The 22,496-nt window shown below is 37.9% G+C and overlaps 1 protein-coding gene across 1 annotated transcript; it reads right to left on the bottom strand.

Annotated features, from left to right (window-relative positions):
* Window positions 1-2,359: 2,359 nt before the first annotated feature.
* LOC139629721 (uncharacterized) lies at window positions 2,360-13,169 on the bottom strand. Its single transcript, XM_071492506.1, has 9 exons — window positions 12,582-13,169; window positions 12,263-12,457; window positions 8,982-9,260; window positions 8,726-8,752; window positions 8,501-8,608; window positions 3,490-3,804; window positions 3,140-3,175; window positions 2,848-3,044; window positions 2,360-2,622 (listed from the first exon to the last, which is right to left on the bottom strand). The coding sequence occupies exons 2-8, from the start codon at window positions 12,327-12,329 to the stop codon at window positions 2,935-2,937; spliced, it is 942 nt and encodes a 313-aa protein (XP_071348607.1). The 5' UTR covers window positions 12,330-12,457; window positions 12,582-13,169; the 3' UTR covers window positions 2,360-2,622; window positions 2,848-2,934.
* Between the last annotated feature and the right edge of the window lie 9,327 nt (window positions 13,170-22,496).

Genomic DNA, 22,496 nt, shown 5'->3' with positions numbered 1-22,496 from the left:
CCTCATGACAGCAGAAAACACAAATCTGGTCAGCTTTACGTTCTCTCTGCTGTTGTAGTTTCATTATGTAAGAACATCATTTCTACTTGAGCGTCGAGTGTGAAGCAGCACGTTAGCATGTGTGATAACATCTCACATGTTCAGAGCGTCTCTCCTGGAAGACGCTCACAGCCTCAGAGCCTGCTGCTGACAGGTCTCTGTCTCTTGGATTATCTGCTTCAGACAGTTCAGTAATGTCCAGATGCAGTCGGTGTCACTGTTAGCACACATTGAACTGAGCATGGTACCTGTTGGTCTTCTGGTGGATCTCTGCTGCTGCGGCTGATCAGGTTCAGGACTCCTCCTCAGCTTCTCCTCCTCTGACATAAAAACTCCTCCAGGAGTAGATTTATAGTCTCTGTGACAGGCAGGAAGGAAGGAGCAGAACTGATGTGACCTGTTTCTGCACCAAACTTCACCTGCGGCCTGAAAAACATCAGTCAGGAGGAAACTGCAGCTCTCACTGTGTATTTTTATTTCTAATGGGCTGCAGAGCTCTTTACATTCAAACTGGGAGCAACAGGGCCAGACCTACCGTCAGGATGTCCAGGGGCCCAGCAGACCTGAGGGCCCCAGAAAGATACCTCATACCTCTGTACAAACAGAGCAGTGGGGCAAGTTTATATAACAGCACCTTTTTTTTAACAATCTTTATGAGATTTAAGATGTATTAAAAGAAACATGAGATGATATAAAAGAGTGAAATAAAATGGATGCTCTGTTTTCTACTTTCCTGTAGGTCTGCTGGGGTTCAAATACAATGGTCCAGCACTTCAAATGTTGTTACCACAAGGAAATGTGGGATGGCATTTTCTTTCCTCCTTTTATTAAGGAAGGTCCAGTGTTTCCTCTGCTAAAGGAGATAAGATAGGAAGCACTGAAGCTCCTCTCCTCAGTGTTCAGAGACCTGGAGCAGTTTGGAGACTTCGTGTCCTTTCACTCAGTCTGGAACCTGCCTGAGAAAAAAGACTTGAACTGCAGCCAAAGACTGAGGGGAAACACATTAGGCAGACAATCAAGAGCGGGAAGAGACAGGAAGTAAAGCAATCAGCAGACACAGAGGGAAGTCATTTCAAAATAAAACAGGAAATGAGTCAAAAGCATGTGCATCAGTGCTGCTGGCTGGAAGGACAATAACACAACCAGTAAAACACAGTCTGCTTTAAATGTCATCAAACATCAGCGTCCACCACAGTCCAGCTTCTGCCTGCGTCAAATCACATCAGCCATCATCTCTGTTTAGTCTGTTAAATCCTGACATCAGTCAAATATGCTAATGAAGTCAGGTTATTGTTTCCAAAACAAATCTTTATTTTTAGGTATCTGAGTTAATGTCCATTACACAACCACATGATAAAACACAGCCACACTTCGAACAGGGAGCTGGATTTGGACGGATCCACCCACCAGGTGGCAGCTTCTCTCTGAGGTGAACCTCCTCAGTTTGTGTCTGAGGGGATGAAAGTTGTTGTTGTGAGTCCAGATGAGTCTGACTGCTTTTACTGAAGTCAACAAAAAGACAGAACTCAGAGTCGTATTTTCACAGCATGTCTGTTCGTCTGCATCCAGGTGCTGCAGGCTCCTGCAGAAACACAGTCAGTGTGAACTGTGGGACCGAGGACGATGGAGCTACTGATAGTAAAACACAGAGCTTCTACACGGAACCAAGAATTCTCTAAAAATGTTTGAGTCTCTGGAACAGCTGAAGTTTATTTGGATCAAAGATAAAAACTCACTTGTGTTACATTGGTGTGAGGATTATCAAATTTAACAAACGGTGACTGACTCTGACTTTTCACATCACATGTTGATCAGCAGCCCCTTGTTGTTGTGATGAACCTGTTCTCTGTTCACTGGTGTTTGTTTCATTACGACTGCAAAAACCACTTCCTGTGCATGTTGACACCATTTATACAGAGGGTCTGATCAGTTTGTAGATTCACTGCTGATCAGTCGCCGTCGCTCGGCCTACGCAACAGGAGAGTCTTCTAATGGTGACTAACTTTGATTAAAATGGGTGAGATGAGACCAAGAAGTTAAACAAAGTGTAAATTATTGTGTGGGATGTGTCAGGTAGAGAAGCTGAGCCCCTCTGTGTTGACGTGAAACTGAGCTGCTGTTTGGTTTCTGTCTGATCTTAATCTGCAGCTTCAGGTTTGACTGTTGAGCTGTGGTTTCAACTGATGAAACTGCTGCTCAGAAAACCAACAGACAGCAGCTCTGTCTCTCTGCTGCAGGTCAGTGCAGGATATGAGCCGTTATAATGACTCTGGAGATGAATTTATTCACCCTGTTCAACAAACATCAAGCTCTTCATTCACACAGTAAAAATAATCAACTTTATTTGTACTTTTGAAACAATTATAAAATCTTCACAAAACAGAATCACAACAAGAACAGAAATAATACAGATTTCTCCAGGGAATTAAAGAGAGACAAAAATGCAAATAAAAAAGTGACAGAATAAAACAGCAAGAAGCTCACACTGCGACCACACTGACAGACCCACTCTGGACAAACAGTTCACAGCTCATGACCTCCGACCCCTGACCCCCAAAATCAACACGACCAGTCAATCAATCAGTGAGTCTGATTTGATCCTGATCTCACTGGCTGACTCCTCAGGTGGATGAGAGGTGTGGAGGAGTGTTTTGTGTTTTGCTGCCACATATGTGTGTGTGTGTTTGATCCTTAAAGGCCACCATAGCTTTCTGGAAACTATTTTAGATGAATGATGAAATCACAATATCAACAACAGATTCACAACAGTGAAGCCCCCACATGGCCATTCAATCAATCAATCAATCAATGAGTCTGATTTGATCCTGATCTCACTGGTTGACTCCTCAGGTGGATGAGAGGTGTGGAGGAGGCGGAGCTTCTGTGAGCTGGGTGTTAGAAGAGCACGGCTCTGATGGTGAGGATGGTGTTAAAGGCCAGAGTCTTGGTGAACAACACTCTGACTCCGTTCATCACCAGCAGGTAGAAGTTCAACCTGGCTTTCTCTGCACAGGAGAAAAAACACACTGATCAATCACTGATCAATCACTGATCAACCAGTCAGTGCTGAGCAGGGCTTCAGGTGTGTTTGGTGACTCACCTGGACGGAGGTCGCCACAGTCTTTGTCTGTTTCTGCTGAAAACAGAAAGAAAAAGAAAACAGAGTCAAAGAATAACAACAACAACAACAAAGACAAAAAACCTCCTCTGAAGTCGTGCTTCAACTATTTAAACCACGAATAAAATAAAATAAAATAAAATATGCCTTCACATCCACGTTATGTGTCATATGTGGAAATAAGCCAGATCTGTTCATGTACATCTATAAAATGAACAAAGTTCATATCATCACAAAGTAAAAACCAGAAAGAATCATTTACTGACTTTGAGCAGTGGACAGTTTAAACACGGTTCAGACAGACAGAGGCTGATTGATTGATTGATTATTACCTGGAGGACTGGGAGGAATCGAATCATCAGGTTTCTTACAGTGACTCAGGTCTGGCTCTTTTCTCTGAGCCACCGTCTTGTGCAGCTCACAGGAGTCGATGCGCTCGCTGCTGAATCCAGCAAAGAAGTAGGTTTTCTCTTTCAGGGACAGAGCGGCGCCACCAGTGGACCGAGTGTCCGAACTGTTCTGCACCTTCAGGACCATTTGACCCCCTTGTGGACGGAAACCAGTGGCCAGACACACATCTGGACCTGGTCTTTCCTCAGGGAGCAGAGGACTCAGGACAAACAGGTTCGGCTCCACAGGGGACGTATCTGCACAGGAGCAAAGACCAGATCCACAGCTCGTCAGAGGAGGGAAAACAGACTTCATTAATACTGAGGTCAAGAGTTCAACCTCCTTCCTGATATCTGTCTCTATAAACATCATTTACAGGAAGTTTCAGCTTTTCAATCAGAAACATACGTGAACACCTATAAAACAAAACACAACCCAGGTTGTTGTGGTGTTATTTGAACATGTAAAAGACAGTAGATACAATAATAAGAGGAAATATATAATACTAGATATGACATTCCTATGTCAGTTGATTTTATTGCACATTCCAAAGTGAAGACTTTTGAAACATGTTAATAAAGCAGGGGAGACTTTGGATGTGGTGCTATCGGAAACCTTTAGTGAGGCAGCGCTCAGCTCTGAGGCCTGAGGATCTAACAGCTGCTGAAAGTGTTGATGATCTTAAACACAAACTTGAAACCTTCAGCCAGATTTCTCATTTACATGTTTTATGTCCATTATCTATTTCACTTGATCATTCTGGTTATTGTTTTCAAATTCAAATTGCTCTAATCTTTCTCATTGAGTTTGGCAAATGTGCCATTTATGTATTACTTTGTCTCGTCTTGTTTTATTATATAAGTATTGATTTTATTATCGTTATTATTAGTTATTTACAATTTTTTTCTTCTGTGCTCAGGTTTCATCTTGTTACCATTTATATTTGAACTGTCTTATGATGAGTTTGTCAATCATCTATCATCATAAAATAACAGATTGATTTAATGTAACTCTCTTTGAACTCTTCAGTGATTTTTCTGCTCAGGTTGTTTCCACATAGAAAACACTTTCAGCTGCTTTTATGGTGCAGCTGATTCAATACTAATGAAGTTGGTTATAAACAGCAGTGGGTTGATGAGCAGTGTCTGATTTCTTACAAACATCGCAGTGAGAAATATTTCAAAGATTTTTAAAACTGAATTTAAGACCTTTGCTTTGACTTAATCCTGGATCAGTATCTGTTCAGTCCAGTTTTAGCACAAATCAGAGCACAATATCAGTTGTTTCCTTAGTCTTCAATGATTTCATAACTTGAGTAGAAAATAAATACAAAAATATACATTGTGCTTTGATAGTTATCAAAAGCCTTTGACACATTTGTGTATTTTTGACAAAGATTTTCAGACTGGGAAGCGTCTCCTCTGTGCATGATTGTAAAGTTTGTCTTTATGCAGACGATACTCTTTTAAACCATGCGGCTGATTGGGTTCGATTGGCCACAGAAAAATTTGAAATCTTTCTTCCTCTTCTGTTTTTCTGTGAATTTGATTGATTATTATTAGTTTGTTGTATTTTTATTCTTTATTAAGTTTGGAAAAACTTACTGCTGCGCTGAAACTTCAGTTGCTTCTTGTGTGTATAATTTTTCGGCCTCTTTGAAAGCTGGCGCGACAGGTGCAACATAATTGAAATTTAATGTGATTATAATGGTTATTAGGAGTAGATTTGTTAACAAGTTTGTTTCTCCACAGACAAACAGTTCAACAACTATTAAAACTGGATTTAAGACCCAGTGTTTCATTTGACTGTTCTTGAAGGAACTTAAGCCCTAAAGCACAATTACTTTCAGTTATTATTCAAATGAAGTAGTATTTGATCTTATCATTAATATTGTCATATAGAATTTTAATTTGTCAGAGGAGCACACTAAAAACTATGATGTTTCTACAACTTTTAAGACTGAATTTACAACCTAACAAATTTCAATGGACGGTAGGAACCTAAAATCACTTAAGTCTGGAAAGTTGAAAATCATGATTTGAGGAGATTCTCTGGGACTTTAAGACAATCTGGAGGAAAGATTTAACTCCTGTTATGGCTTCAATAAATCCCTACGCATTTCAAATATTTAAATTTTTTTCATTTTCTGTTTTCTTTTTTAAATCTTTTTCATTCTTCATCTCTGATCATTAGAATTAGTTTTTTATATAAAGCACTTTCAGCTGCATACCAGGTACAACACATTAACTGTCTCATTATTTATTACTATCATTATTATTTGGTATCACTGGCAGTTTTACAGCCAACAAACTGAATTTACTCTGCTGTTGAGGTATTTTTAGACAATTTTCAGGCTTTGGACCAACATATTAATTTAGACATTTTCAGATATTTACAGGACGTCCTGTCTCAGATCTACAGTGTGAATAAAAATCTTTCTTGCAGAAATCTCCATTTAGTTTTGCCTCACAGCAGCTCGTTGTCTCATCAACATCAACTCAACTGATCCATCAAATTTAAGCTTTACGACATAAAGAATCGATTCCAAAACGAAACACACCCTGACAAAATAATTCATTCTCATTATGTTAACAAGAAAAACGTTTGTGTCCTTACCTGACGGAGTGACAGTGAGTTTGATGGGTCTTCCAAACAATAAAGCATCACAGTGATACGGCCTCATACAAAAACCCCAGAGCTGTCAATCATCCTCAGAACAGCTGAAAAATGTTAGAAATCCTCGTCCGTGGACTCAGACCGAGCTGTCGACCCCAGAGGAACACACACACACAGTTTGAGTTGTGTGTCTGTCTGCTCAGTGGAAGAATATAGGACATTTCAGCAGCACATGCAGCAGCAGAGCAGAGACATGAAGGTCAGTAAAATGAAGAAATGTGACAGTTTGCAGGTAGAAAAGAAGCAGCTGAGGACTCACCTGTCACACACGCTCTGTTTCTGTGTGTCTGCCTGATTCTGGATGTTTCCAGACTGTAAACAGGCAGTTCAGAGGAGCCTGGAGGTTTTTGTACTGCTCTGTGAGGAGTTTCAGTCAGTGTGGAGTCGTACCAACCCAACACAGTGAAAAACCCTCGTACAAAAACCTCGCACACCTGCAGGAGGAAGCGACAACGCTCTGCTGCCACCAGAACAAAAACAACAGACTTCTGCTCAGTTCGTCCTCAAAAGATTTTCTCGATGAAACAAGAATTAAACCAAGATACTTTTGTGTTTCACATTTTTTCTCGTTATCACTACGTACCTATTTATTCAGCGTTTATGCAGCTACTCCTCTTTTGACTTTGTTGCATCAAGAGACAAACAAAAGAAACAAATGTATTATTCCGTAGCAGAAAAGTGTTGCTAAATAAAAAAGTTTGTTGTTGCGATGATAATTCACTAAAATCAGAAACATTGTACTTTTTCCTGTTACATCAAGAAACCTTCTTGTTACGTAAGGATCTAAAGAACATGTTCTGATTAGAACGAGATCGTTTTCATCCAGCAAGTCCTCAAAATGAAACGTCATGATACATTCTTTCGTGGTTAATCTTACTAATTTTGTTAAGGTTAGGAAAGCTTTGTCGTCGTGGCAACATTAATTATCTGGTGGTTAAGGTTCATCAGTGATGGTGAAGATGAGTTAAAGTTACTACGGCCTCCAGAGGGTGCCGTCACTTGTCACTGAACTCTGAGACTCGTGCTGACATGTTGGTTTTCTGCGGTTTTTCTCGTTATTTCTACACATCAAATGTTTCTTGTTGTAACGTCGTCGTTTCACGTTGTTAGAAGAAACTGTTATTAATTCTACAGAGGCTCGTATTGGACAAATTAGTTCCTAAAGATGACAGAGACCACAGAGATTTCTCAAGCATAGTTTTAATGGAAAGTCATGACTATAAACCTGATGGACGTACTATCACAACACTAACTGAAACAAGTCTACACAATGGAGTACACAAAAGCACAACTGCAAAAGAGGATTTACATTTTTCTACAAAGATGGACTCCAGTGATACTGGACCTGAAAACTCCAACAAACAATGTGTTCTGTGCTGTTCTGTAGTTCACATGGACGTGTTAACTCTGTGGAAAAATGCTTCAGACAGAACTTGGAACAACTCTCCTGACCTGATGATGGCGCTGGATGAAAAGTCAGAGCGTCACACAGTTTTTACGCTTGAACATGAATGTTTGGACCTCATTTCATCACAGTCCTTCAGAGAGTTGCTGAGGACAGGCTGATGTTGTGCTTAATTATCTGAGCCTATCTATGCTCTTGAAGCAGGAGGCTGGCTCTCTGACCCTGACCAGGACATTTTGTTTCTAAATCCAAAAGACAGATGAGGAAGAGGTCATGTGACCTGTTTTTAGTGGCACTGAAGTGGAGGTTCGGGGGATGGTGATGTCAGTGTGTTGTTCGGTCCTGCCAGCTCCTCTAAAGCTCACGGACCAACACTTTACATCTCAGCTGTTTAATGTGTACAGAAAGTGAAGGGTAAAAACAACCAGCTGAGGTCATACAGGAGGTTACGGCCTGGACCAGTGACTTCCTGAAGTCTTAGCATGTTGCTAGCTTGTTTCGAGGAAAGGAAAGCACAATTTATCTATAATTTCAGAAGTGCAACAAAACTAAAATATACAAAAAAGTAATGAAACATAATAATTGTGTTTTACTGTTGTATGTGCTTCTATCAATTTGTAGCATTTTTGTGTTTTGCTGCCACATATGTGTGTGTGTGTTTGATCCTTAAAGGCCACCATAGCTTTCTGGAAACTATTTTAGATGAATGATGAAATCACAATATCAACAACAGATTCACAACAGTGAAGCCCCCACATGGCCATTCAATCAATCAATCAATCAATGAGTCTGATTTGATCCTGATCTCACTGGTTGACTCCTCAGGTGGATGAGAGGTGTGGAGGAGGCGGAGCTTCTGTGAGCTGGGTGTTAGAAGAGCACGGCTCTGATGGTGAGGATGGTGTTAAAGGCCAGAGTCTTGGTGAACAACACTCTGACTCCGTTCATCACCAGCAGGTAGAAGTTCAGCCTGGCTTTCTCTGCACAGGAGAGAAAACACACTGATCAATCACTGATCAATCACTGATCAATCACTGATCAACCACTGATCAACCAGTCCGTGCTGAGCAGGGCTTCAGGTGTGTTTGGTGACTCACCTGGATGGAGGTCGGCACAGCGGTCAACTGTTTGGTGAGAGCAGAAAACACGTCAGAGACACAAATCCAAAAAAACAGAGAAGTTTTACAAAAATCTAAGTATCATCACAAAAATAAAAACAAATTCATATTTATTCTTATACTGTATTTAATCTATTGAATCACCTCTGTATTTAATTTGATCTATCTATCTATCTATCTATCTATCTATCTATCTATCTATCTATCTATCCATCCATCCATCCATGTTTCGTACCGTCGTTGTTGGATGACGTTTTCTGCATCTCACAGGAGTAGATGGTTTCATTGCTGAATCCAGCAAAGAAGTACTTGTTCTGTTTTGGGGACAGAACAGCGCTGCTGGTGTTCAGAGAGACAGAACCACTGGCCACATTCAGAAGCATTTCACCTGCCTGTGGGCGGAAATCTGTAGCCAGACACACATCTGGACCCAGAGTGTCCGGCGCCCTCCCCAGCCAGCCCTCAGGGAGCAGAGGACTCAGGACGAACAGGTTCGGCTCCACAGGGGACGGATCTGCACAGGAGCAAAGAGCAGATCCACAGCTGATCAGAGGAGGGAGTCGTTATACAAACAGCCACAGACAGGACCTCACTAATCCTGAGGTCGAGCGTCAACCCCCGTCCTGATGACGGGAAATGTTTCAGCCTCTCAAACAGAAACATGATGAACATCAAACTGAAGTGCTGCGCTCTGAGGAGTTCTTCACTCACGTCTTTTATCCTGACACCACATTTATCTGACAGCTGTCGTTACTTTACAAAACACATCAACACTTTCTGAAACACATGTTGTAATAAATGAAACATTTTATACAGTTCGGCTGAAACAAATATGACATTAGAAAAAGAAATTTGATATTTGGATGAAAAAAATAATTTCAAGTAAAAATGTCAAACAATTCATATCTTAAATTATCTAAAAAATATATATTTTTTAAAATAATTATTAGTAATTGTTAATAAAAGGACAAAAAGTAAGATTTGTGAAAGTGTCACTTTGGGCACACGTCCTAATATTTTCAGAAATGATTACTGTAGACTGTACATTGCAGTCACGATAATGTGACATTTTCCTGATTAATGTAATTATTAACATTAATAATAATTAACAAAAAATATTATAATTATTAACATAAATTTCCAAAGCAGAACCTTTACTTGTTACTTGTAATAGAGTATTTATACAGTGTGGTATTAGTACTTTTACTTCAGTAAAGGATCAAAATACTTCTACTAATGGAAAGTAGTGTAACTGTGAACTATGCAAAACAATCAAGAAATGCTAAATAAAGCCATCACAGTAACACCCAACATACTGCTCTGTTCTTATGTAGATGAGTAAAAGACAACAGCCGCAGAAAAGAGGAAATTAACCCAATTTGAAAACTTATGGGACAAACTCACATTTGAACCTTTAGTGAAGAGGATAACGGGATGATAACGAGGCCAGAATCTATGTCATCTGGTTAAAGTCTCAGTTAGTTGACAAAGATGAACTGTATTTAAAGTTCAGATGCATTTATTAAAGTAAATTGATTAAACTAAAAACTTACTTAAGTTGAGCTGTTTGTTAAATGTTTTGTTCTTTATTTCATGATATTGTTCATTTATGTGTAATAAATTTACACTGTATGTGTAACATTCCATAATTATTCATTATTATTGTTATATTAGTATCACAATAATCTAATTGTCACGTGAAGTTTTTGATATTTATCATATTGGTTATTGAGAACAGTTCTATCCATTAGACAGAAACATTTAAGACATTTTAAAGGCCCATTTAATTTACATTAACATTGAAAACAACACTTTGAAGATGAAGGTTCTACACGAGATTCAATAAATTTATGTCTTTAAAACTTAACTAGTTTAGGTTCTTTTCAGTCTTTCTGTGTCATGTACATATCCTTAAACTCTTCCCTGGTGATTGCTTGAATTTTTTTTTCAAAGGTTGTTTCTGTATGGAAAACACGTTCAGCTTCATTTATTTTGCAATTCATTCAATACCAATAAAGTTTATTATAAGCAGTGATGGATTTCTGAGGACTGTTTGATGGGTAGAAGACCTTTCATTTAAGAGCAAATATACTTTGACCTAATCATGGAGTTGCTCATGAATATTGGTTTTGGAGTTTTAGAGCAAATCATCAATCAACAATTTCAACAGTTTATTTAGTTTGAATTATTCTATTCAATTTCATTAATTATTAAATTACTGGTTTCGAAAAAAATGCTGAGCCTTGGTATTAATCAAAAGCTTTTGATAGTTACTTTATAAATTCATCTTTATGCAGACAACACTGTGTTATACAATCGCCACTTCACTGAAATGACTCTCCTTCACTCTTGTGTACATGTGATTAATACCAAATGAATAACATTTATTCGTAGTAGTAATATTCTTACTAGTAAGTAGGATTTTCCACAAACAACGCAACAAAAACTCAAGAGCTTACACATTTTATTTCACTGTACTTAAAGATTAATTTCTAGTATAGTTTTATCATTAATACTTTCATCATTATAAATATCAGTATATTTCCCCCCTTTTTTTCTTTTGCTTTTGTCTTTTGAACAGCACTGCACCTCTGTTATGTCTTTTCAAATTCTAAATAAAAAGATTTTGATTAAAAATATATATATCAGTATATCGTACCACCAGACAAACACCACATCACGAAACCACTTTTCAAAAACTTTAAGAACTGAATTCAAAAGCAGACATGTTTCATTTGTCTGTGGGTATTTAAAGCCACTCAAAACCTCAAAATCACAATTTTTTCTTCCAACTGTTCAGGAGATTTGGCTCCATTCTGGCCTCAGTGAATTTTAAACTATGAAGGTATTTTAGACTCAGTTTTTCTTTTATTGTGTTTTAAGTCTACATCTGTAAATATTTTAAGATATCTTTCATTTTCATAAGTCTTAAGAATTTTTGTCTTTCCTCAGAATAACTGCACAATAAGGAAACACAATGGTTTTAAAAACTGAATTTATTCGTATATTTTGACAACATTTACAAGTTTAATGTCATTTAATTCTCGACCTGTAGTTGTTTTAATCTAAGTTGTGTTTCTGTTTCAGGTTCTCAGTTTATTCATTGGGTTTTAATTCTTCACATGTAATTGTTTCTCTGTCTATTTCTTTTCATATGAAGCACAATCATTCACTACTATCATTATTATTCTTCATTATTAGCAGCACTAACAAACATAAAATATAATATTCAGAACACCACAGCACCAAGCTTTGAATTGACAAAACATAATTGGACCTTTTCTTCAGTTTTTGCAGCAAATCCTGTTGCAGAGCTCCTGTGTGAATATGAATCTGTTTTACATAACAACAGGATGACTGTAGCTCTGTTTCACAGCAGCTCGTCGTCTCATCACAACTCAACTGATCCATCAAATTTAAGCTTTACGACATAAAGAATCGATTCCAAAACGAAACAGACCCTGACAAAATAATTCATTCTCATTATGTTAACAAGAAAAACGTTTGTGTCCTTACCTGATGGAGTGACAGTGAGTTTGATAGGATTTCCAAATATTAAAGGATCACAGTGATACGGCCTCATACAAAAACCCCAGAGCTGTCAATCATCCTCAGAACAGCTGAAAAATGTTAGAAATCCTCGTCCGTGGACTCAGACCGAGCTGTCGACCCCAGAGGAACACACACACACAGTTTGAGTTGTGTGTCTGTCTGCTCAGTGGAAGAATATAGGACATTTCAGCAGCACATGCAGCAGCAGAGCAGAGACATGAAGGTCAGTAAAATGAAGAAATGTGACAGTTTGCAGGTAGAACAGAAGCAGCTGAGGACTCACCTGTCACACACACTCTGTTTCTGTGTGTCTGCTTGATTCTGGATGTTTCCAGACTTTAAACAGGCAGTTCAGAGGAGCCTGGAGGTTTTTGTACTGCTCTGTGAGGAGTTTCAGTCAGTGTGGAGTCGTACCAACCCAACACAGTGAAAAACCCTCGTACAAAAACCCCGCACACCTGCAGGAGGAAGCGACAACGCTCTGCTGCCACCAGAACAAAAACAACAGGCTTCTGCTCAGTTCGTCCTCAAAAGATTTTCTCGATGAAACAAGAATTAAACCAAGATACTTTTGTGTTTCACATTTTTTCTCGTTATCACTACGTACCTATTTATTCAGCGTTTATGCAGCTACTCTTCTTTTGACTTTGTTGCATCAAGAGACAAACAAAAGAAACAAATGTATTATTCCGTAGCAGAAAAGTGTTGCTAAATAAAAGAGTTTGTTGTTACGATGATAATTCACTAAAATCAGAAACATTGTACTTTTTCCTGTTACATCAAGAAACCTTCTTGTTACGTAAGGATCTAAAGAACATGTTCTGATTAGAACGAGATCGTTTTCATCCAGCAAGTCCTCAAAATGAAACGTCATGATACATTCTTTCGTGGTTAATCTTACTAATTTTGTTAAGGTGAGGAAAGCTTTGTCGTCGTGGCAACATTAATTATCTGGTGGTTAAGGTTCATCACAGTGAAACACAGTGAAAAACCCTCGTACAAAAACCCCGCACACCTGCAGGAGGAAGCGACAACGCTCTGCTGCCACCAGAACAAAAACAACAGGCTTCTGCTCAGTTCGTCCTCAAAATGAGAAGAATTTCTGGATGAAATTTCATTTTTATCACTTTAAGGTTGAAGTTATTCTTATGTTAGAGCTATTGTATGTATATGTATGAGCTATTTCTCTGTGTATTTAGACATGATTCAATGTTTTTCCATCATAACATCTCATTATATCTTTATCATAATGATATACCACCACTGAAACAGCAATGTTTCTCAAAATCTTGACAGGTTGTTTGAATGACATAATTAACTAATCTCATTGAGGGTACAACACAGCTGTATGTTGTATGAAGATGATACCATGAATTTTATTAGAAGAAAATTACTACCACACAATCTCAACATATCTTCATAAAATCAGGAATTTAAAAAAAACTGTTGCTATACAAATATATTCATTATATGAACATATAATAAAACAACTAGCTATTGTTTTCTGTCTTGTTAGATCAATAAACTTTTGGACATTCACATTTTTCTCACATATTTCTTTAAAACATAAAAACAAATGGTCTCTTTGAGTTCGAGCGCTGACAGTGATTCTACTGTTCTTTGCAGTGTTCCTCAGTCAGACTGAGCACCGGGACAAATCCCTGTGGACCGCCACACGCCCAAAAAATCAGAAACACCAGCAACAGGAAGACAGACAACACGCAGCACGACAGAAATAAAAGCCCTGTGGAAAAATAAAGGGTTTCTGCCCACTGAAACACTTGAGGGCTTTTATTTTGAAACAGATACATGAAGTACTGACTTTGCATTAATGTGTAATACAGGAGCGAATCAAAACGAGCCACTGTATCAAAATACAGCTTTGATCAATTCTACGTATCAAACAGACTGAATGAAATAAAGATCTTTAAGAAATACAGTCTTTAAAAACTGTTGCTGATCCACTGGAAACGCCTCCTCATGATGATGTAATAGGAACTGTTCAACCAATGGTGTGACTCCATCACTCACTCAGTCAGTCAACGTATCATTAGTTCTTCAATAATGGAAAGGCCCGGACGCTCATCTGCAAACCTGTAGAAATGACATTTATTTGGAAACATTACATTTATTATTTATTTGAAAAATCACAAATAAGTTGATCCTGAACGCATCAGTAAAATGTTCGGTGTGGGGGGGTTGAGATAAAGACAGTGAACCTTTGGTCAGTAAAATGAAGAAATGTGACAGTTTGCAGGTAGAAAAGAAGCAGCTGAGGACTCACCTGTCACACACGCTCTGTTTCTGTGTGTCTGCCTGATTCTGGATGTTTCCAGACTGTAAACAGGCAGTTCAGAGGAGCCTGGAGGTTTTTGTACTGCTCTGTGAGGAGTTTCAGTCAGTGTGGAGTCGTACCAACCCAACACAGTGAAAAACCCTCGTACAAAAACCTCACACACCTGCAGGAGGAAGCGACAACGCTCTGCTGCCACCAGAACAAAAACAACAGACTTCTGCTCAGTTCGTCCTCAAAAGATTTTCTCGATGAAACAAGAATTAAACCAAGATACTTTTGTGTTTCACATTTTTTCTCGTTATCACTACGTACCTATTTATTCAGCGTTTATGCAGCTACTCCTCTTTTGACTTTGTTGCATCAAGAGACAAACAAAAGAAACAAATGTATTATTCCGTAGCAGAAAAGTGTTGCTAAATAAAAAAGTTTGTTGTTGCGATGATAATTCACTAAAATCAGAAACATTGTACTTTTTCCTGTTACATCAAGAAACCTTCTTGTTACGTAAGGATCTAAAGAACATGTTCTGATTAGAACGAGATCGTTTTCATCCAGCAAGTCCTCAAAATGAAACGTCATGATACATTCTTTCGTGGTTAATCTTACTAATTTTGTTAAGGTTAGGAAAGCTTTGTCGTCGTGGCAACATTAATTATCTGGTGGTTAAGGTTCATCAGTGATGGTGAAGATGAGTTAAAGTTACTACGGCCTCCAGAGGGTGCCGTCACTTGTCACTGAACTCTGAGACTCGTGCTGACATGTTGGTTTTCTGCGGTTTTTCTCGTTATTTCTACACATCAAATGTTTCTTGTTGTAACGTCGTCGTTTCACGTTGTTAGAAGAAACTGTTATTAATTCTACAGAGGCTCGTATTGGACAAATTAGTTCCTAAAGATGACAGAGACCACAGAGATTTCTCAAGCATAGTTTTAATGGAAAGTCATGACTATAAACCTGATGGACGTACTATCACAACACTAACTGAAACAAGTCTACACAATGGAGTACACAAAAGCACAACTGCAAAAGAGGATTTACATTTTTCTACAAAGATGGACTCCAGTGATACTGGACCTGAAAACTCCAACAAACAATGTGTTCTGTGCTGTTCTGTAGTTCACATGGACGTGTTAACTCTGTGGAAAAATGCTTCAGACAGAACTTGGAACAACTCTCCTGACCTGATGATGGCGCTGGATGAAAAGTCAGAGCGTCACACAGTTTTTACGCTTGAACATGAATGTTTGGACCTCATTTCATCACAGTCCTTCAGAGAGTTGCTGAGGACAGGCTGATGTTGTGCTTAATTATCTGAGCCTATCTATGCTCTTGAAGCAGGAGGCTGGCTCTCTGACCCTGACCAGGACATTTTGTTTCTAAATCCAAAAGACAGATGAGGAAGAGGTCATGTGACCTGTTTTTAGTGGCACTGAAGTGGAGGTTCGGGGGATGGTGATGTCAGTGTGTTGTTCGGTCCTGCCAGCTCCTCTAAAGCTCACGGACCAACACTTTACATCTCAGCTGTTTAATGTGTACAGAAAGTGAAGGGTAAAAACAACCAGCTGAGGTCATACAGGAGGTTACGGCCTGGACCAGTGACTTCCTGAAGTCTTAGCATGTTGCTAGCTTGTTTCGAGGAAAGGAAAGCACAATTTATCTATAATTTCAGAAGTGCAACAAAACTAAAATATACAAAAAAGTAATGAAACATAATAATTGTGTTTTACTGTTGTATGTGCTTCTATCAATTTGTAGCATTTTTGTGTTTTGCTGCCACATATGTGTGTGTGTGTTTGATCCTTAAAGGCCACCATAGCTTTCTGGAAACTATTTTAGATGAATGATGAAATCACAATATCAACAACAGATTCACAACAGTGAAGCCCCCACATGGCCATTCAATCAATCAATCAATCAATGAGTCTGATTTGATCCTGATCTCACTGGTTGACTCCTCAGGTGGATGAGAGGTGTGGAGGAGGCGGAGCTTCTGTGAGCTGGGTGTTAGAAGAGCACGGCTCTGATGGTGAGGATGGTGTTAAAGGCCAGAGTCTTGGTGAACAACACTCTGACTCCGTTCATCACCAGCAGGTAGAAGTTCAGCCTGGCTTTCTCTGCACAGGAGAGAAAACACACTGATCAATCACTGATCAATCACTGATCAATCACTGATCAACCACTGATCAACCAGTCCGTGCTGAGCAGGGCTTCAGGTGTGTTTGGTGACTCACCTGGATGGAGGTCGGCACAGCGGTCAACTGTTTGGTGAGAGCAGAAAACACGTCAGAGACACAAATCCAAAAAAACAGAGAAGTTTTACAAAAATCTAAGTATCATCACAAAAATAAAAACAAATTCATATTTATTCTTATACTGTATTTAATCTATTGAATCACCTCTGTATTTAATTTGATCTATCTATCTATCTATCTATCTATCTATCTATCTATCTATCTATCTATCTATCCATCCATCCATCCATGTTTCGTACCGTCGTTGTTGGATGACGTTTTCTGCATCTCACAGGAGTAGATGGTTTCATTGCTGAATCCAGCAAAGAAGTACTTGTTCTGTTTTGGGGACAGAACAGCGCTGCTGGTGTTCAGAGAGACAGAACCACTGGCCACATTCAGAAGCATTTCACCTGCCTGTGGGCGGAAATCTGTAGCCAGACACACATCTGGACCCAGAGTGTCCGGCGCCCTCCCCAGCCAGCCCTCAGGGAGCAGAGGACTCAGGACGAACAGGTTCGGCTCCACAGGGGACGGATCTGCACAGGAGCAAAGAGCAGATCCACAGCTGATCAGAGGAGGGAGTCGTTATACAAACAGCCACAGACAGGACCTCACTAATCCTGAGGTCGAGCGTCAACCCCCGTCCTGATGACGGGAAATGTTTCAGCCTCTCAAACAGAAACATGATGAACATCAAACTGAAGTGCTGCGCTCTGAGGAGTTCTTCACTCACGTCTTTTATCCTGACACCACATTTATCTGACAGCTGTCGTTACTTTACAAAACACATCAACACTTTCTGAAACACATGTTGTAATAAATGAAACATTTTATACAGTTCGGCTGAAACAAATATGACATTAGAAAAAGAAATTTGATATTTGGATGAAAAAAATAATTTCAAGTAAAAATGTCAAACAATTCATATCTTAAATTATCTAAAAAATATATATTTTTTAAAATAATTATTAGTAATTGTTAATAAAAGGACAAAAAGTAAGATTTGTGAAAGTGTCACTTTGGGCACACGTCCTAATATTTTCAGAAATGATTACTGTAGACTGTACATTGCAGTCACGATAATGTGACATTTTCCTGATTAATGTAATTATTAACATTAATAATAATTAACAAAAAATATTATAATTATTAACATAAATTTCCAAAGCAGAACCTTTACTTGTTACTTGTAATAGAGTATTTATACAGTGTGGTATTAGTACTTTTACTTCAGTAAAGGATCAAAATACTTCTACTAATGGAAAGTAGTGTAACTGTGAACTATGCAAAACAATCAAGAAATGCTAAATAAAGCCATCACAGTAACACCCAACATACTGCTCTGTTCTTATGTAGATGAGTAAAAGACAACAGCCGCAGAAAAGAGGAAATTAACCCAATTTGAAAACTTATGGGACAAACTCACATTTGAACCTTTAGTGAAGAGGATAACGGGATGATAACGAGGCCAGAATCTATGTCATCTGGTTAAAGTCTCAGTTAGTTGACAAAGATGAACTGTATTTAAAGTTCAGATGCATTTATTAAAGTAAATTGATTAAACTAAAAACTTACTTAAGTTGAGCTGTTTGTTAAATGTTTTGTTCTTTATTTCATGATATTGTTCATTTATGTGTAATAAATTTACACTGTATGTGTAACATTCCATAATTATTCATTATTATTGTTATATTAGTATCACAATAATCTAATTGTCACGTGAAGTTTTTGATATTTATCATATTGGTTATTGAGAACAGTTCTATCCATTAGACAGAAACATTTAAGACATTTTAAAGGCCCATTTAATTTACATTAACATTGAAAACAACACTTTGAAGATGAAGGTTCTACACGAGATTCAATAAATTTATGTCTTTAAAACTTAACTAGTTTAGGTTCTTTTCAGTCTTTCTGTGTCATGTACATATCCTTAAACTCTTCCCTGGTGATTGCTTGAATTTTTTTTTCAAAGGTTGTTTCTGTATGGAAAACACGTTCAGCTTCATTTATTTTGCAATTCATTCAATACCAATAAAGTTTATTATAAGCAGTGATGGATTTCTGAGGACTGTTTGATGGGTAGAAGACCTTTCATTTAAGAGCAAATATACTTTGACCTAATCATGGAGTTGCTCATGAATATTGGTTTTGGAGTTTTAGAGCAAATCATCAATCAACAATTTCAACAGTTTATTTAGTTTGAATTATTCTATTCAATTTCATTAATTATTAAATTACTGGTTTCGAAAAAAATGCTGAGCCTTGGTATTAATCAAAAGCTTTTGATAGTTACTTTATAAATTCATCTTTATGCAGACAACACTGTGTTATACAATCGCCACTTCACTGAAATGACTCTCCTTCACTCTTGTGTACATGTGATTAATACCAAATGAATAACATTTATTCGTAGTAGTAATATTCTTACTAGTAAGTAGGATTTTCCACAAACAACGCAACAAAAACTCAAGAGCTTACACATTTTATTTCACTGTACTTAAAGATTAATTTCTAGTATAGTTTTATCATTAATACTTTCATCATTATAAATATCAGTATATTTCCCCCCTTTTTTTCTTTTGCTTTTGTCTTTTGAACAGCACTGCACCTCTGTTATGTCTTTTCAAATTCTAAATAAAAAGATTTTGATTAAAAATATATATATCAGTATATCGTACCACCAGACAAACACCACATCACGAAACCACTTTTCAAAAACTTTAAGAACTGAATTCAAAAGCAGACATGTTTCATTTGTCTGTGGGTATTTAAAGCCACTCAAAACCTCAAAATCACAATTTTTTCTTCCAACTGTTCAGGAGATTTGGCTCCATTCTGGCCTCAGTGAATTTTAAACTATGAAGGTATTTTAGACTCAGTTTTTCTTTTATTGTGTTTTAAGTCTACATCTGTAAATATTTTAAGATATCTTTCATTTTCATAAGTCTTAAGAATTTTTGTCTTTCCTCAGAATAACTGCACAATAAGGAAACACAATGGTTTTAAAAACTGAATTTATTCGTATATTTTGACAACATTTACAAGTTTAATGTCATTTAATTCTCGACCTGTAGTTGTTTTAATCTAAGTTGTGTTTCTGTTTCAGGTTCTCAGTTTATTCATTGGGTTTTAATTCTTCACATGTAATTGTTTCTCTGTCTATTTCTTTTCATATGAAGCACAATCATTCACTACTATCATTATTATTCTTCATTATTAGCAGCACTAACAAACATAAAATATAATATTCAGAACACCACAGCACCAAGCTTTGAATTGACAAAACATAATTGGACCTTTTCTTCAGTTTTTGCAGCAAATCCTGTTGCAGAGCTCCTGTGTGAATATGAATCTGTTTTACATAACAACAGGATGACTGTAGCTCTGTTTCACAGCAGCTCGTCGTCTCATCACAACTCAACTGATCCATCAAATTTAAGCTTTACGACATAAAGAATCGATTCCAAAACGAAACAGACCCTGACAAAATAATTCATTCTCATTATGTTAACAAGAAAAACGTTTGTGTCCTTACCTGATGGAGTGACAGTGAGTTTGATAGGATTTCCAAATATTAAAGGATCACAGTGATACGGCCTCATACAAAAACCCCAGAGCTGTCAATCATCCTCAGAACAGCTGAAAAATGTTAGAAATCCTCGTCCGTGGACTCAGACCGAGCTGTCGACCCCAGAGGAACACACACACACAGTTTGAGTTGTGTGTCTGTCTGCTCAGTGGAAGAATATAGGACATTTCAGCAGCACATGCAGCAGCAGAGCAGAGACATGAAGGTCAGTAAAATGAAGAAATGTGACAGTTTGCAGGTAGAACAGAAGCAGCTGAGGACTCACCTGTCACACACACTCTGTTTCTGTGTGTCTGCTTGATTCTGGATGTTTCCAGACTTTAAACAGGCAGTTCAGAGGAGCCTGGAGGTTTTTGTACTGCTCTGTGAGGAGTTTCAGTCAGTGTGGAGTCCAACCCAACACAGTGAAAAACCCTCGTACAAAAACCCCGCACACCTGCAGGAGGAAGCGACAACGCTCTGCTGCCACCAGAACAAAAACAACAGGCTTCTGCTCAGTTCGTCCTCAAAAGATTTTCTCGATGAAACAAGAATTAAACCAAGATACTTTTGTGTTTCACATTTTTTCTCGTTATCACTACGTACCTATTTATTCAGCGTTTATGCAGCTACTCTTCTTTTGACTTTGTTGCATCAAGAGACAAACAAAAGAAACAAATGTATTATTCCGTAGCAGAAAAGTGTTGCTAAATAAAAGAGTTTGTTGTTACGATGATAATTCACTAAAATCAGAAACATTGTACTTTTTCCTGTTACATCAAGAAACCTTCTTGTTACGTAAGGATCTAAAGAACATGTTCTGATTAGAACGAGATCGTTTTCATCCAGCAAGTCCTCAAAATGAAACGTCATGATACATTCTTTCGTGGTTAATCTTACTAATTTTGTTAAGGTGAGGAAAGCTTTGTCGTCGTGGCAACATTAATTATCTGGTGGTTAAGGTTCATCACAGTGAAACACAGTGAAAAACCCTCGTACAAAAACCCCGCACACCTGCAGGAGGAAGCGACAACGCTCTGCTGCCACCAGAACAAAAACAACAGGCTTCTGCTCAGTTCGTCCTCAAAATGAGAAGAATTTCTGGATGAAATTTCATTTTTATCACTTTAAGGTTGAAGTTATTCTTATGTTAGAGCTATTGTATGTATATGTATGAGCTATTTCTCTGTGTATTTAGACATGATTCAATGTTTTTCCATCATAACATCTCATTATATCTTTATCATAATGATATACCACCACTGAAACAGCAATGTTTCTCAAAATCTTGACAGGTTGTTTGAATGACATAATTAACTAATCTCATTGAGGGTACAACACAGCTGTATGTTGTATGAAGATGATACCATGAATTTTATTAGAAGAAAATTACTACCACACAATCTCAACATATCTTCATAAAATCAGGAATTTAAAAAAAACTGTTGCTATACAAATATATTCATTATATGAACATATAATAAAACAACTAGCTATTGTTTTCTGTCTTGTTAGATCAATAAACTTTTGGACATTCACATTTTTCTCACATATTTCTTTAAAACATAAAAACAAATGGTCTCTTTGAGTTCGAGCGCTGACAGTGATTCTACTGTTCTTTGCAGTGTTCCTCAGTCAGACTGAGCACCGGGACAAATCCCTGTGGACCGCCACACGCCCAAAAAATCAGAAACACCAGCAACAGGAAGACAGACAACACGCAGCACGACAGAAATAAAAGCCCTGTGGAAAAATAAAGGGTTTCTGCCCACTGAAACACTTGAGGGCTTTTATTTTGAAACAGATACATGAAGTACTGACTTTGCATTAATGTGTAATACAGGAGCGAATCAAAACGAGCCACTGTATCAAAATACAGCTTTGATCAATTCTACGTATCAAACAGACTGAATGAAATAAAGATCTTTAAGAAATACAGTCTTTAAAAACTGTTGCTGATCCACTGGAAACGCCTCCTCATGATGATGTAATAGGAACTGTTCAACCAATGGTGTGACTCCATCACTCACTCAGTCAGTCAACGTATCATTAGTTCTTCAATAATGGAAAGGCCCGGACGCTCATCTGCAAACCTGT

The sequence above is a fragment of the Trachinotus anak genome, unplaced genomic scaffold, assembly GCF_046630095.1.
Source record: "Trachinotus anak isolate AG129_WGS33_773 ecotype Australia unplaced genomic scaffold, CSIRO_AGI_Tana_v1 ptg000012l, whole genome shotgun sequence".
Lineage (NCBI taxonomy): Eukaryota > Metazoa > Chordata > Actinopteri > Carangiformes > Carangidae > Trachinotus > Trachinotus anak.
Note: the sequence above shows the minus strand (reverse complement) of the source record. Positions and strands in the feature narration are given on the sequence as shown.

Bases quoted from the DNA above. Each gene is read 5' to 3' on its own strand.
- LOC139629721 (XM_071492506.1), bottom strand. From the start codon at position 12,329: ATGAGGCCGTATCACTGTGATCCTTTAATATTTGGAAATCCTATCAAA. The intron at 9,261-12,262 runs GTAAGGACACAA...GCTCCTGTGCAG, and splicing joins ACTCACTGTCACTCCATCAG to ATCCGTCCCCTGTGGAGCCG. The intron at 3,176-3,489 runs GTAATAATCAAT...TTCTGTTTTCAG, and splicing joins GATTCCTCCCAGTCCTCCAG to CAGAAACAGACAAAGACTGT.